This window comes from Leptonychotes weddellii, chromosome 12, assembly GCF_054177405.1.
Source record: "Leptonychotes weddellii isolate Sample4059 chromosome 12, ASM5417740v2, whole genome shotgun sequence".
Lineage (NCBI taxonomy): Eukaryota > Metazoa > Chordata > Mammalia > Carnivora > Phocidae > Leptonychotes > Leptonychotes weddellii.
The window spans coordinates 76768283-76783547 of NC_138380.1; the positions used below are offsets into that span (position 1 = coordinate 76768283).

At 43.2% G+C, this 15265-nt stretch overlaps 2 protein-coding genes across 11 annotated transcripts in view; one reads left to right on the forward strand and one right to left on the reverse strand.

Annotated features, from left to right (window-relative positions):
* GSAP (gamma-secretase activating protein) overlaps positions 1 to 11107 on the forward strand; it is a 178692-nt gene extending 167585 nt beyond the window's left edge. For 5 of the 10 annotated variants that reach the window (XM_081800647.1, XM_081800648.1, XM_081800649.1 and 2 more), the window contains 7 exons: positions 1464 to 1534; positions 1966 to 2060; positions 6988 to 7107; positions 7970 to 8031; positions 9600 to 9701; positions 9865 to 9964; positions 10352 to 11107. In XM_081800647.1, coding sequence (XP_081656773.1) covers positions 1464 to 1534; positions 1966 to 2060; positions 6988 to 7107; positions 7970 to 8031; positions 9600 to 9701; positions 9865 to 9964; positions 10352 to 10443 — 642 coding nt within the window. In that variant the 3' untranslated portion in view covers positions 10444 to 11107. Of the gene's footprint in view, positions 1 to 1463; positions 1535 to 1965; positions 2061 to 2845; positions 2883 to 6987; positions 7108 to 7969; positions 8032 to 9599; positions 9702 to 9864; positions 9965 to 10351 lie in introns of those variants that run through there. The other 5 variants (XM_081800645.1, XR_014139384.1, XR_014139383.1 and 2 more) reach the window with 5 other exon arrangements.
* Positions 11108 to 12534: 1427 nt separating this feature from the next.
* The window catches only part of CCDC146 (coiled-coil domain containing 146), a 115971-nt gene continuing 113240 nt past the window's right edge, over positions 12535 to 15265 (reverse strand). Inside the window, exons 18-19 of the mRNA XM_081800657.1 lie at positions 14399 to 14647; positions 12535 to 13417 (exon numbers count right to left, since the gene is read on the reverse strand). Coding sequence (XP_081656783.1) covers positions 13214 to 13417; positions 14399 to 14647 — 453 coding nt within the window. The 3' untranslated portion in view covers positions 12535 to 13213. The remainder of the gene's footprint in view (positions 13418 to 14398; positions 14648 to 15265) is intronic.

Consider the following 15265-nt stretch of genomic DNA (forward strand, 5'->3'; position numbering starts at 1 on the left):
CCTGAGCCGAAGGCAGACGCTTAACGACTGAGCCACCCGGGCGCCCTAGTGTCTGTTTTTAAATAATATCTTTGGGGGTGCCTGGATGGCTCAGTTGTTAAGTGTCTGCCTTCAGCTCAGGTCATGATCCCAGGGTCCTGGGATCGAGTCCCACATCGGGCTCCCTGCTCCACGGGAAGCCTGCTTCTCCCTCTCCCTCTCCCCCTGCTTGTGTTTCTGCTCTCACTATGTCTCTCTCTGTCAAATAAGTAAATAAAATCTTTAAAAAAAAATAATATCTTTGAATTTCACAAGTTTTAATAAATTAGGAGAGGTTGGCATTCTCATATATTGATATTTACAAGCAAGGCATTGAAACTTTTCTTTTTTTTTGGCATTGAATCTTTCTTAAATAATAATTCTTTCTGGTAGAACTGTATCAGGGAGCTCACTTTATGAATGTGGCTTTGATCTTCCCCATGATGGTATTAACTTGCTTTCTTTGTCCTTTAATAACACAGCTATTTAACATGTCCATCTATCATCTTTCTTTCTGTTGACTTTAAATTTCACCTTCCAAAGTATTAAGGGTTTTTGTTCAAGCATCATTCTTCCTGATAACACTAGGCTGTGTTAACAACTGCTGGAACCGATAGGACCAGAAGTGGTAGGGATGTAGCCTTAGCAAACTCAGTACCCCTAACTTTCTGACTCGGCAGTCACCGACTGTAGCCACACCTTCCTGCTCCTGCAAACAGCCATGTCTCCCAGTCCCCTCAGGAGGGCGGCCAATGGGGCTTTCTAAAACAAATGGAGGAAGTTGCTGCAGAACCAGACTATATCACTTACGAGTCATCTTACCTGACTTCAGCCAAAGAGACACTGAGAATCTGTGTCATTGAGAATGAACTGTTTTTATCTGTGCCCATATGGAGATCCGTTCCGATTGGCACCCTGTCCTTCGCCTCTAGGTGCAGGGCGTGGGATTCATGGCGGATCACAACCCCATGGAGACTGCTCTGTTGCTGACAAACTAGTCAAATGTCTGACCTGGACTTGAAGCCGGTCATACTCCACAGTCGATGCTCAGGACCTCTATCTTGTTCTGTGTCTCTCTTCTTCTCACTGTCAGCTGTTGGCCTTTGTCATGTAACAGGCCTAGAGCAAATCCAGTTGTACTTGACCTTCACTGATGGCAGAGGGCCTGTGATTGAGGGCCTGTTAAAGGGGCTGGGGAAGCTCAGCGGGGGCACTGCCTGTGTAGACAGAAGGGGCTCTGTTAGACTCTGGTGCACATTTTCAGTCTTTTCCATTTTGGATTCCAGTGCGTCAGCATTGCCTGCAGAAAGGCTGGTTCTGTGTCCGGGCCCAGGCTAAATACCAGCTGCCCTGAACAGGCCTGTCAGGCCCGCAGAGGGCTCGCTGTAGGGGCCCCCAAGGGAGAGGGCATGGGCGAAGGGTAACAGACTGTCTTTATCCTCCAGCTGGATCTCATTTGCCAAATCCTGGAAACCAGCTGGAGGAAACATCATCTTCACCCCTCGGTTCTCCACTTGTACGCAAGTATTTCTCCTTCTCCCTTATTGAGGTGTATAAAGAGCTAAAACAACTCTAATTGCTGCCTGTTGGAACTTAACAACTGAAAGCAGTTGTCACCAGCCCTGACAGTCTTAGTTCTGTACGCAGCATTTAAAGGAACAGCCCTGTGGCTTCACCATACTCTTTCCCTGGCATGTGGTTGATGAGGACGGAGGGGCATGTGAGCTCAGGACGGCCAGGAAGGGGAATCTGAGTTAATGCAATCGATCATTTATGTACGCACTGTCTGGTTAGATCCTAGGCCTTAGGCTGATGGTCTCCATCATACTTGAGGCTTCACAGTGAGCATGGATTCCATCTCCGTGTGCTACTCAGAGCCGCTGCTCAGACAGACGGAGTTTTAGGGATGAACCCCTCGGCTGACGGCAGCTCTGTCGTTTTACCCAGCAGCAAGCGGGCCAGTGCTGCTGAATTTACAGTCTTTCACATCATGACCAGGATTCTGGAAGCTACTACGAGTTTGTTTTTACCTCTGCCTCCTGGTAAGTCTTGGCTCTTTTGTCCTTTGTTGTATTACATTTGTTCTTTCTTCTTCATGTGGTCCCCAGGCCTTACACATTTAAGGATGAGACGACCTGTGTTGAGAACTTGTGTGTCTGGGGTCACTGTGAGAGATGGGCCTGACATTGGTCTCTGCAGACCAGATGTCCCCCGATTATTAAATTCTGCTGTGGCTCGTCACTGACTTTAGGGAGCCGAGGCTGGTCCCCATGCGGCTCGCTAGGATACTTGGAACCAGTGGAGCTGGTGCAGGGAGATCTTTCTCTGATGTCTGCAGGCTTAGTTTATCTGACTGAGAAAGTTAACACTCAGGAGGAAGTGGGTCTGGCTGGGTGTCAGAAAATAGCTGATTTTTACGTGCTTGGAAGCTAAAAATCGCCCTTAGGATTTTGAAACAGGACCAAGTCAGGCCTCAAAACACCCTTGGCACATGTGTATGCAGTCATTCATTTAATTGGTCATTTGTTCACTCAATAAACAACCATTTGTTGATTTTTTTTTTTATTACATTCCATGTGCTGTGCTAGAAATTATAGCAGTTACAAAAATTAACAGAAGTCTAGTTGGGAACATATATTAATTATAAGAAGCAAATAAGCTCCTGTCTGCCTTGTATTCATTACATATGTGTTCTGATGAGTGTTAAGCTTTATGATAACTGTCACTACATAATGTTTATTAGCCAGTTTAATTTAATTTATTTATATATATATACATCTATCCCATCATCTCTCAGTAATTCATTCCTTTACTCTTTCATTTTAAGCCAATATGTAGATGGTGCCCGTTTTGTGCCAGTTGCTGTAAGTACTTTACATAAGTAAGCACATTCAATTTTCCTAACAGTCCTAAATGGTAGGAGCTTAACATGAACCACATTAAATTGTCAATATCCAACCAGTTTTTGACTTAAAAAAAAAAAAAAAGGCACTTTCATATGGTTCCACTTTAATATTATTCCCATTTTATTGATGGTGAAACTGAGGCACAGAAAGTTTATGTAACTTGCCTGAAAGTCACACAGTGATTAAGCAACAGAGCCGGTATTCAAATCCAGGAAGTCTGGTTCCAAAATCTGTTCTTTTAATGACTATTCTGTGCTGCCTCTTGAATTTTATATTCCATTTGAATTAGTTGATGCCAAAACACTGACTGTTTATGGGCCCAGAAATCCCCATAGCATGTCCTGGCTAGTCTGCATTTGTGATACATCTGACTCAGTTTGGAGTCCTTCATGCTTTCTCTGTCCATACACCTTACCTTATAAGACATGCGGGTAGTGTTGGGCACAAGGAGTTTCTTTTGATTTATAGGAATCTGACAGTGACCATTCATGAGGAGAATAGAGGACTTTAAATTATCCCAATAGAATAGGAATTTCCAGGTGCCCTCTAGAAAGAGTGAAGGGATTTCATGAAAACTATATATGACTTTCTGGCTTCAACTCTTTATCATTTGTCATCAACACAAAAGACTTGGTAGAGGATTGGGTTGATACTTTCAGGTTCGTTCACCATGTATGTTCAAGCCCCATTTGTAAGTAAATGAAAGTGACTTACTAGGGACAATTTTTACCCAGGAGACCATAAAACTTTACTTTCTAGGAAGCATCACACTCCTTCCCAGGGATATGTAAGGAGGGAAAACATGGAAAAATGTTATCCATAGTGATTGAGAATTATTATGAGTAGACTTAATGGTTTGTGTCCATGGGTCAAGTATCTCTGTCCTTTTCTCTTAAATGTTGGTTTCCCTCATGTGACGTGGAAAGTGACACTGGGTCACGTGGGTGTGCACATGTGTGGGTAAATACAGGGTGTTTTCTCATGTACTTTTGTATGTATGTGTGCTTGCTTTCCAAGCCTGCTGGACTAGTGAGAACTGTTTGATTTCCAAGTGTTGGAAACTTGTAACCCAATTGGTTAAAGAATAAAGGGAATGAGGACCATGAAAGAGAGTCATGGTTTGGAGCTGGAGCAGTTGTGGTTTAAATGGGACCTGTGTTCCCCTCACGGGCTAGCGGAGGCCAGGAACCCTGGAGGATGAGGACTAGAGTTGGCTGGAAAAGCTCTGTTTTGGAACTGATGCCTACTTTTAGCCGATTTGTTCTGTTGCCTGGAGCTGACATGCAGAGGAAGCCAAGAGTGGATTGTTGGATGTGGGGCTGTGCCCTAGGGATAGAGGATGAAGGGCCATCAGGGATCTTTAGGACATGGATGCAGGGCTGCAGGAGGAATTTCGAATGGAGGAAATCTATAGGAACCTTTAATAAACTTTTCTTCAGAACCAATTTCATAGCTTTTTTTAATCTTGGGAAGAATGTCCAAATCCATTTGAAAACTCTCATGGAGGGCACCTGGGTGGCTCAGTTGGTTGGGCGACTGCCTTCAGCTCAGGTCATGATCCTGGAGTCCCAGGATCGAGTCCCACATCGGGCTCCCTGCTCGGCAGGGAGTCGGCTTCTCCCTCTGACCCTCCCCACTCTCATGCTGTCTCTCTCTCTCTCACATAAATAAATAAAATCTTAAAAAAAAAAAAAAACTCTCATGTTGTTGATTAGTTAGTAAAATCAGAAAATCAGTTTTTTTTGGATTGCCAGCGGAGTCATCTTGTTGTCAGCCCCTTAACATCTGCTTGTGGGCAGAGTCTGCACTTTATCTGACCCTTGATGTGGCCGGGACTTAGGCCTCAGTCCCTCACTGCTCATGATTCATGTGCTCAGGGAGAGAAAACTCCGTGACTGCTCTGAATTCAAGTTCCTGCTCTTTGGGCATCATTTCTTTGTCATGTAAGCGCCTAAGGCTGTGATCCTTTGTTATTCCCTATTCACACCTCATCAGCTTCCAAGTCTGGACCTGTGGCCATGCGCTATCGGTCCCTTCCTTCCTGCTTCACCGTCCGAGTCCTCATTACCTCTGGTGCAGGTTCACTCAGTGGCCTCCCAACATGTTTGTCTTACATACCTCTTGTAGCAAACTGTCCATACTCCAGTCCATTCTTTGCCTGTTGCCATTTTAATAGTCCAAGAGTAAAACTCAAATCCTTTTTTCTATCTTGCTCAGTGTCCCTCCCCAAAGTCTACTAAATAAGAAATTCCTTGCTGTCATTCAGCATTCAGGCCCTGTTGTGTGCACTCAGAGCACCCTGCACTTTTCCCTTTATAGAACTGGCCATTTTTTTTAAAAAGATTTTATTTATTTTGAGAGAGAGAGGGAGAGAGAGCATGCACGTGTGCACAAGCAGGGGGAGGGGCAGAGGGAGAGAGAGACTCTCAAACAGACTCCCCGGTGAGCCTGGAACCTGAGGCAGGGCTCGATCCCATGAACCTGAGATCATGACCTGAGCTGAAACCAAGAGTCAGATGCTTAACTGACTGAGCCACCCAGGCGCCCCAAACTGGTCACATCTTTAAGAATGTATATTTTTGTGATTATTTGATTGTCTTCCCATCGGACTGGAAGGTGGATGGGAGCAGCTGTGGGGTCTGTTTTCCTCATTATTGTATACCCAGCTCCTTGTCTGGTGTCTGGAAGGGATTTGTTAAATAAATTCCAACTTTACCTCCTACCATTCCTCTCGTACACCTGATTCCAACTCAGTTGGGTCATGTAGTACTTTCTGAACATGCCCCATACTTTCTCACCTTTGGGCCTCTGTTCATATTGTCCCATTAACCCAGCTACCAGTTCTTGCGGCAGGATAATGTCATGGGTAAGAGCCTCGACTTAAGTCCCATAGCCTGCTTTCACATTTAGCTCGGCCACTTACTAATGATATGATCCTGGGCAACTTTCTTAGCTCCTGTGAATCTTGGTTTCCCCATGGATAAAATGGGAATCAGGTGGTTCCCACCTCATGGTGTTGAGGATCAAGTTAGCCAATGCATAGATTGAAGGCCTCAGTACGTGTTTGTTAATGGTCGCCGTTGTTCTGTCATATGCTAGGCTCTTCATAGACCTAGCGTTAGTTCTCCAAGCAGCCATGTGGGAAAGCTACTGGTGGCTTCATGCTCGGGATGAAGAAATGGAGGCACACAAAGGCTACTTACCTGTAGTTAGTGAGTAACACAGCAGGATTCTAGTACAGGTCTGCTCATGACAAGGTGGTTTTTTCTACTGTCTCCACTCTGTGTATTCTCTGGCCTCATTGCCACCCCCAGGCATTGCATTTACTCTTCAAAGCTCCCCTTATGTGCTGTCTTTTCCAAGAGGGCTTTTCTCATTCTCTCCTGGACTGATACCTTGTTCTCCCATGGATGTTGCTTTTATTGTTTATTATTAACAGTGTGCTTAGAACTCTCCGTTTCTGAGTGTTTGAGTAACGCCCACCACAAGACTTAGGTTTGAGGGAGTTGCCTTCCTCTCTGTTGAATTCCTGTAGATTTGCTATCTGACCATATTATTTAAATTTTTCTTTTTTTATAATTTAGTTCAAGTAGACCCCAAAAGCCCTTCTTTAGGGCATACACAGAGGTCGGGCATACAGACTGTCCCCTGCCGGTTCAAAATTTTTCCGTGTTGGCAAAGTGGTCCCTATCTGTCAGCCTTTCAGCCTGGGCATCTGGCGTTTGAGGCTCTTCTGTTAACTGTTCTCTTTTGGCATCTCACCGCAGAACTGCAAACCTATTAAACTGTAAAACTGTTTTTCATCGAGCAGGCCCTGCCCTCTTTTTATCTTTTTGCCTAAGAAGGGACACACACGCTTGTTGCGAACTCATATCTACCCAGCACGATACTTAGTCATGCTAACACAAAGCAGGAGACTCGGACCGTGTCTTCAAGCAGCGTTTATTAGATTCTCCGTGCCAAGGCGCTGAGCTAAGGGCTTTAGTAACATCATTGAATTCACTCCCTCTAGAAGCCTGGAGATGCTGGCTGACCCTGTTTACCCTCCCAATCTCTTGCCTAGGTTTTCACACTCTGCACACGCTCCTCGGCGTGCACTGTCTCCCTTTGCATAACCTGCTGCATTACATTGATGATGGGGTGTTGCTTCTCACCGAAACGGCTGTCACAAGGCTCATGAAAGGTAAGAGGCTCCGAGTTTGCCACAGTGCCAGCCTGGCCCTGAGCCCCATCAGGACGGGCTTGGTGGTGTGCAACCCGTGTGGTCACACAGGGCCCTCGTGCAGTCAGGGCCGCCCCATGCTCGGTGTAATGCTCCACATTAAATCTTGAAATCCTTAGGATTGAAACAAGGGGATCCTCATTTGCCTTTTGCAATGGGCTCTGCAAATTATGCCGCGTGTCCTGCTGAGTACAGTTCATTTCCTGTAGCCAGGCTTTGGGCTAATTTGAAGTGCCTCAGACCTTCAAGAGGCCCCAGAGGGCTTCTCGATCCACACACAGCTATTACATTCCTTTTCTGTACATGAGGGCACTTGAGGATAGGAGACTCTGAAGGCTTGTTTCTCAAGAAAATGTCATGAAATGGCTTATTTTCAGCTGATTAACTCTGTCAACACAGACTTAGACTGGAAATGCAAGAGAAACTGAGAGATGCAGTGCTCATGTGAATCTGAACTTGAAGGTCTCCAGTGTAATCACTTGCTGAAATTATTCGTTGTGGTATTTTATAGATGAGTTTTGTTAATATATGTTAAAGTATTTGCCGTTCCCCAAGGTGCCTTCTGTTTTCACTTCGTAAAATTGTTTTGTGAGTAGCAGCCTGTTACAGAACCATGTTTCATGCCATATAGAAACTGCTTCATTAAAAGAAAGCCCTTGTATTCAGAGACAACAAACTAAGACTTTCGAGGTATTGTCAGACTTTAGCTTGAGAATCCAGGGTGGGGAATGTGTGTTATCAGAATGAACCACTGAAGTATTATTAGCTTGCTCACATATTAAAATGGAGATTTGTTTTATTTGCCAATCTAACTTTTTTGTAGATCTGGACAATTCAGAGAAAAATGAAAAACTAAAATTCAGCATCATTGTGCGGCTTCCCCCGGTAATCCTGAATTATATTTTATTCTCTCCATAAGCCTTGGTATGAACCTCCTTCAGTTTCTTCTTGCAAAGGGAGCATTTACTTGTTTTGGGCTAAAGTCAATTGAATTGTTTCACTTTTCAGTCCTTTCCCAGAAATCCCATCCATCTTCACGCCCGCTGGCCGTTCCCTGCGGCGCCGGCGCCGACAAAAAGCTTGTTCCTCTGGCTTTGTGCTGCCTGGCACAGCCTGCCTGAAACACTTAGCCATTTTCCCCTCTTACGAAACTGCACTAATATTTACATCTGTGAGTCTGAGGGGAGGGAGAGGGGAAACAGGTGTTTTTTGGCATTTAAACTGATAAGAAATTTAAATCCAGGTGAGGTCAAGAAGGTTCTGGAACTGCATTTCCTCCCACTGCCGTTTCTACTACGGCAGGAAGACATTCCCAGGTTGAAGGACAAACGAGAGACATGAGAGAAAGGGTTTGCCAGGCACTCCTTGTTTTGATGGGGATATTGGCTCTCAGAGTCAGAAATACTATGAAAATATGAAATTCCACAGCAAGGTCTTCAGAGCCTTGGACTCCGCAAAATTCCTGACCCTGCCAGCCCGGGGCCAGCTCTCTGCTCTGTTTACATACCTTGCACACTTGTATCTCTGACACGATCCTCCCACGAAGGGATGTCCGCTGCCTTCTGGACCTAATCGTTTTCCTTTGTAACACCCTCTCCTCCTCACAGCTTACTGAAGCAAAGGCAAGGATAGAAAACAAACCATATTTTCCACAGCTAGATCTCTCTGGGGAAAGTCTCTGAACATTTAATTTGGTTTTTTTGTTTTGTTTTGTTTTTCTTTGCCTCAAGCTCTTAGGGAATTAAAATTTTCTGGGCAGGACACTGGGGAGAACGACCTTTTGTTTCCTATCGAGACCTCACTTAGAGTTGCAGGTACCCAGTTTTGAAGAGTAGCAGATGAACTCCATTTCAGAAAAAGAATTTGGCAACATGAATAAACTACTTTCCTCAGGGTTGAATTTAAGGGAGTATTTATTCAAAATTCAGAGGCACACCTCATAGGAAATGGCCTTTCTTCAAGGGTCATTAACCATAAAGGGCCTCTCTTTTAGACTAACCAGCTACTTTGGAATAATCCTTTTTAAATTATAAGTAGGTATAAGGTACATGTACTTAATGCAGTATAAGCTACATTCTCCTCTCTGTATTTTTTCCCATTCTTTTATTGTTATTATTGACTTAATTTCTTTAGAGTAGTTTTAGGTTTACAGGAAAATTGAGTGCAAGGTCCAGAGATTTCCCTGTCCGCCCCCCTGCCCCGACATGTGCAGAGCCTCCCCTATTACCAACATCCCCCACCACCGCGGTCCATGTGTTACAACTGACGAACCTGCATTGATGCATCACAATCACCCAAAGCCCATAGTGAACGTTAGGGTTCACTCTCGGTGTTGTTCATTCTATGCCTTTGGACAAACGTATAATGCAATGGGTCCATCATTAGAGTACTGTACAGAGTAGTTTCACTGCCCTAAAAATCCCGCTCTACCTATTTTTCAATTTGCGTAATAGCTTATTGGTCAGAAGATCTGCCGACTTTGGGATCATCCTATGAGTTCTAACATCATTTCCCGGAACCATGTGAAGCGACTGCTGCTAAACTATAAGAAACAGGTGAGTCTGCGAGCAAGCACAGCCCCACTAAATGTTGTTGTTGGATCCTATTTGCCCATTTCATCATCTCCACAGAGACAGCAGCTGTAGTTCTTAGCCTCCTTTTTTAAGTTTGTGATTGTTTTGGAGAATGAGCTGATACCAGAAGTGGTTTCCCTTTTAGCCCCGGAGTTCTATGATTGACAAGTCGCCAGGCAGTGTGGAGTTCCTGCCCCTGAACTACTTCATTGAAATACTGACAGATAGAGAATCTTCCAGTCAAGGTAACTTCAGGGCTTTCCTGCTTTTCTCTTGACACATCAGTCCCTGTTCACTTCTGTGGACCCCTTTCTTTCTGGAATACTCCTTACTTCTAAGCAGTCCTTACTGCAGCTAGTTTTAATCAGTAACACACTGATTAATCCTAGAGTAAATTACCAAAGGAATAATCACCTTTGAGGTTTTAAGCGGGTTTAAGAGGCTGAAAACCCATATGGTTGATGCGAATGACCTTTCTTGGGGCTGAGGTAGAATAAATTTTAACAACACATTTTCAGAGTAACGTGTTTTACTAAAATATAAAGTAATTACGATGTCAATGAGCTGCAGACACAATGTTATTACAGAAGTTCCATGGCTACGCAGTAACTCTTTTCTCCTTATTTTTCCAGCTCTGTATGCTCTTGAAGGACATGACAATGTGGATGCAAAATTTGTAGAGGAAGCAGCTCTAAAACACACCACCATGCTTTTAGGCTTATGAAAGAGAAAATGCAGTTGTATCCGCTCCCAGTATTTTAATCTTGTGCATTAGCTTGACTTCCGTCAAGAGTCCTTTACAATTCTTTAAAATTGGTAACCAAAATCAGAATACATTGTTAAGCCATCTGAATTCCAGTTTGGTACTTGTTCAGACAGAACTAAATTGCTGTACCTCATCCCGGCTTTGAAAAGCAGACAAGCAGTCAAGTGGGGAGGAGTGACAGAACAGTCTGAGAGGCATGCTGTGTCCTCAGTGACGACTTAGCGGCTTACCTTCCTAATGACTTCACAGGCCAAAAGCGAATTTGTATTGCACTCTGAAATAAAATTACGCTTTAAAAAAAATGTAGGGGACGGTGCTAAGAAAAAAACTAGATGTGTTGTTGAAGATAACATATGACAAGCATAAAAATTAGTTACAGAAGAACTCTATTTGGAAAGAGGATACTTTTCAAAGAACTGAATTTGGACCGGGTCAAATCTGCTATTTCCAGCAGAGAATAATTTGTCATATACAGCAGTGTGTACATAATGGTATTGAGAGTAGGATTTGTCTTTGTGATGGTTCAGATGGAACTGTACTTTAATATGTTCAAGTTTTTTGTATTTATAAAAGTTTGATCTAGTAATATCTTTTCATTAAAAAAAGAAGAAGAACCACTGAAGGTTTTGGCCTGAGTCTTTCGTTTTTTGAACATAGCCTTTCTATTCCAGCCAGGAATCATGAGTCCATGAGCATATTCCCTCTCTGAGGGCCCCCATGGCACCTAACTAGTTCTCCCACTTTTCTTTTTTCTTCCCTCTCTCTTTTATGGTGACTTCATTCTGACCCATAACGGTAGTCGCTTGCCTAGGGTCAGCCGATGCCCTTTGCTTTTCTCTCTTCACAATTTCTCCAAGTGAACTTGTGAAATTGTCATGCTTATAAATATCACTAGCTAGTACAATAATTCAACTTCTTTTCTAAAATCATACTTGTGTTCCCAAAACTGCCCTCTCCTACAGAAGTTCCCTTTTTGGTCAAATATGTAGTTGTCACAGAGGCTCAAAATCTCAAGATCATTATTTTTCACTCCCTACCCTTTCATACTTGCATCGTTTCGGTGTCTTTGTGAAGTCCGAGTCATCTGACTTCCACTGAGACTGGTTCTGTCACCCCTCTGCTCATAGCCCTTCGTTACAGGATAAGACCCAAACTCCTTGACATTGAGCGCTTCCTAAATCCCGGCCTTACACAATTCCCCGACATGAACATGCTGTTCCAGCCAGGGCAGCTCGCTGGGCCTTGAACAGCTTTTGTCTTCTTACTTGCGAGCCTGGCTTAGGCTATTTCCCCCATCTGGAAGCCCCTCCCCACTTATTAAAATCTTACTTGTGTTTAAGGGCCGGATCAACTAGTCCATCTGACTGTGACCCCCAGCCACGCCAGCGCACAGTGGCTCCTTCTGTAGGCACCAGTAGCCCAGGCCGTGATACTTACTTAACATCCATCCCTTTGTGTTAAAGAATTAGGTTTCCATTCTCACGTTGTTCCTACAGGTCTATTTTTGGATCCCTGATGCAATTACTAATTCCTACGACACAGGAGGTGTGTTGAAGTACGCAGTATTTCTTTGTATTAACCACACACTGTTACTTATCACAGGCACTTTGCTTTTTAATAACTTTATAAAACAACCAAGTTAGATTCAGGACTAACTTGTAGGCTGAGAATGAGATTAAATTTCCCTCCACTCTGGCAGGATAGGGGCTTGGAACAGATTTTGTTTCATTTAGCCAAAAAAAAAAAAAAAAAAGGAGAAGAAGAAGAAGGGATGTGGTATTTCTCACTTCCAGAATTGTGACACAAAATCCATACCCAACACCAATATGAAATATGGTTTGAACATATTAATGAAGTAAAGTCAGTTTTAAAATCCACTTGGGTATTTTCATACGTGAGAAAATATAAAAACACAATTAGGAAAATATGCTTGGGTGAAATGCAATAAAATCAGAGTAATGAAATAAGTGGAACTGGCCTCATTTTCAACTCTGCCACATGCAAAGCTATAAATGTTTTCATTGGAATTTTTAAAAATCTGGAGTCAGAACTTAAGCACAGGTTTATTTGTATGTAACGTTGTAAAAAATCTAGATTTATGGGAAAGATAAATTAGGGCATAATTATTTTTGAAGCAAAAGGATTCTTTACTTGTAAAAAGAATGATCATAATATTACTTTTAAAAGGACAAGCTTCCTTACTGCTTTTTACTTGATTTACATTTACCAACATGAACTTCAAATGCACCTATTTAACAAAGTGAATTATAACCTCTGTGATACTTGGGATATTTTCCTTTTCAAACAATCATTCTATCTTTCTCTTTCAAGTCAATATATTGAACAGTATTTGCTTTTTTCTTCTTCAATAAACAAAGACCACGCTGCCAATTTCTGTACTGCATTGAAAATTGATTTATTTTTATAGCACCTGGACTACTATGTATTTCTGAAAGGTAGTCAATATATAGAGTGAAAAAGAAAAAAATGAACAATACAGAAATATGCTTTGACATAATTGTAGGAAAATTCTATGTCCTACTTAACATCATGTAAAATATAATAGCTGATGAGTGTAAAAGGAAGCCATGTTGTTCTCCGTTGTTGGTCGATTGTGGATACTGCATTTGTCTGTAATTTAGAGCTATTACACTGGAACTTTCCAGCTGGGCATATGAGGCAGCCTGGTTAAAGTGTCTCCTTCAGAAGCCCAGATTGGTTCACATGCTCAGATTTCAATTGGCTTTGTAACAGGTTTCCTTATGTGCCTCATATTGGCCCCCGGTTCACTGGGCTTGAAAGGAGCCAATGCGCCATATGGTTTGGGCAAAGGAAGAGTGGCCTCGGCCTCTGGGATGTAGGCATTGGGACGTGGCTCTGCAGTTGTGTAAACACCATTGGGCAGCTGGTGGTTATCTGCTACCAAGAACTCCTGCAAAGAATGATTTTTCCTTTTTAGTTCTCTGAAAACTATAGTGAAGTCACTTCATCCTTAGGGCCCAGCAGACACAGCTGGGTCTGAGCAGCCTTAGGCTGTGCTGGCTGATATTTTCCCAAAGGGACAGGAGGTTATGAGGGTGGCATCACTAAACACACACACACACACACACACACAGAGTGTCTCATTGGAATGACCTGTGTTACTCAAGCATTATTCTGTTCCTGGGATTTAGGGTTTACCATAAACTGGTTAGTGGGTCCTAAATTCACTGTATTCCAGCTTCAATATCTTTCATCAAGCACTCAGTATTTCCACGTTTTTGAAAAAGGCTGGAGTAAGTCATTGGTGAGCAAATGTTACAAAGGAGGAACTAAGGAGTAAAGCAGAACCAGAGGAGAGAAGTGGTCAGCAACTTGCTTTGAACCTCAAGGTCACATGCGGGCGCAGTCAGTGACAGACCTAGACTGAGGCCAGTGGCAGGAGAGGAAGGCTGTGACCTTGAGGCCTATGACGCAGACCAAGGGCAGAGTCTGCAGAGGGCTGTGACAACCGGCAGATGCTGGAGGCCTCACAGTGTGCCGTGGGGGCCCTGGTAGCCAGATGTGGGAGAATAAGGTGTGCTCTCAGCAGGGGTGCAAGGACAGAGACTACAGACCTTTGATAAAACCAGGGCCAGCCCAGCTACCGTCCTGCCAATGGGAGTCCGTGGCGTTCAGCCACACAGGCCATGACATAAGACTGTGGGGTGGGCCTTGGGGCTCGATGAGTGTTTTCTGGAGAATATTATGGCACTTTGGACTATGATTTTGACTTGTCTACGTCCTGTCTTAAGCAAAACTCCTCTCTAATGATTGTCAGAACTAAGTGTGTGGTAGAGTGGGAAATTTTTCATATATTTTGGGAGGACGGAAATCTCTGAAAATGGCCCTTCCTGGCACACTTTACAAATGTGACGTGGAAGATAAAGCTTACCCGAGACTTTTCAGCGATGGCCAAGGCATACATTTCTTCATCTCGAAGTACCTTCAACCATTCCTTCTCAATGTCTTTATTGAGTGGCAGGCCCTTTTCTATCCTGGAACTGCAAGAGAAGATGAAGTCTTCTTTCTCCCTGACTTCCTTCTGGAGTTCAATGGCCAGAGCTTGTTTCATGGACAGCTCAGCAACAAGAGCCATTGTTTGTTCCGTAGCATCTTTGATCTTTTTCCGGTAGCCATTCATCTAGAATGAAAGAACCCAATGCTTAGACTACGTATGTTCCATGAAGAGTTAAGAAAACGGCAGGCTGAAGGGCTGTCTAGGATGGTGGGGGGCATTCTTGCCTCAAGGAAGGAGAGTTTAAGGGGGAATTCAGAGAAAATAAGAATTAGAGGAGATCTCAGAGATTGAACCCAATATCCTGGCTGTGTAAATAAGGATAGGATGGAGAAGAAACAGATCTGTTCATCTAGTTACCGGGGTTCCAAGTGGATAGCATTGAGGGAAATAGTCCCTTTATTTTTAAGAGGTGATAAGGAGAAGGGGACAGTGTATTCTTGAGATCTAAGTTTTGGCCTAATTTTGCCATGTTTTTAATTTGTCACTCATCCAGTGGAGAAAAATCTGGTAGAACAAAAACTTTATTTAAAAATTACTCATTACTTATATAATATAATCAGCAGAGGTCCTGTATCTGAAATGATTTTTTAATGGAAAATATACCTCATTATGGTTGCATTATTGATGATAATTCCTGGGATGCATCATTATTAGATCATAAGCAAGCATGAGCTGAACCTGGGGAAAATCTGGCCAATAATTTGAAATGAAATGTCCATTGTTCTATGTGTATGTTTACGA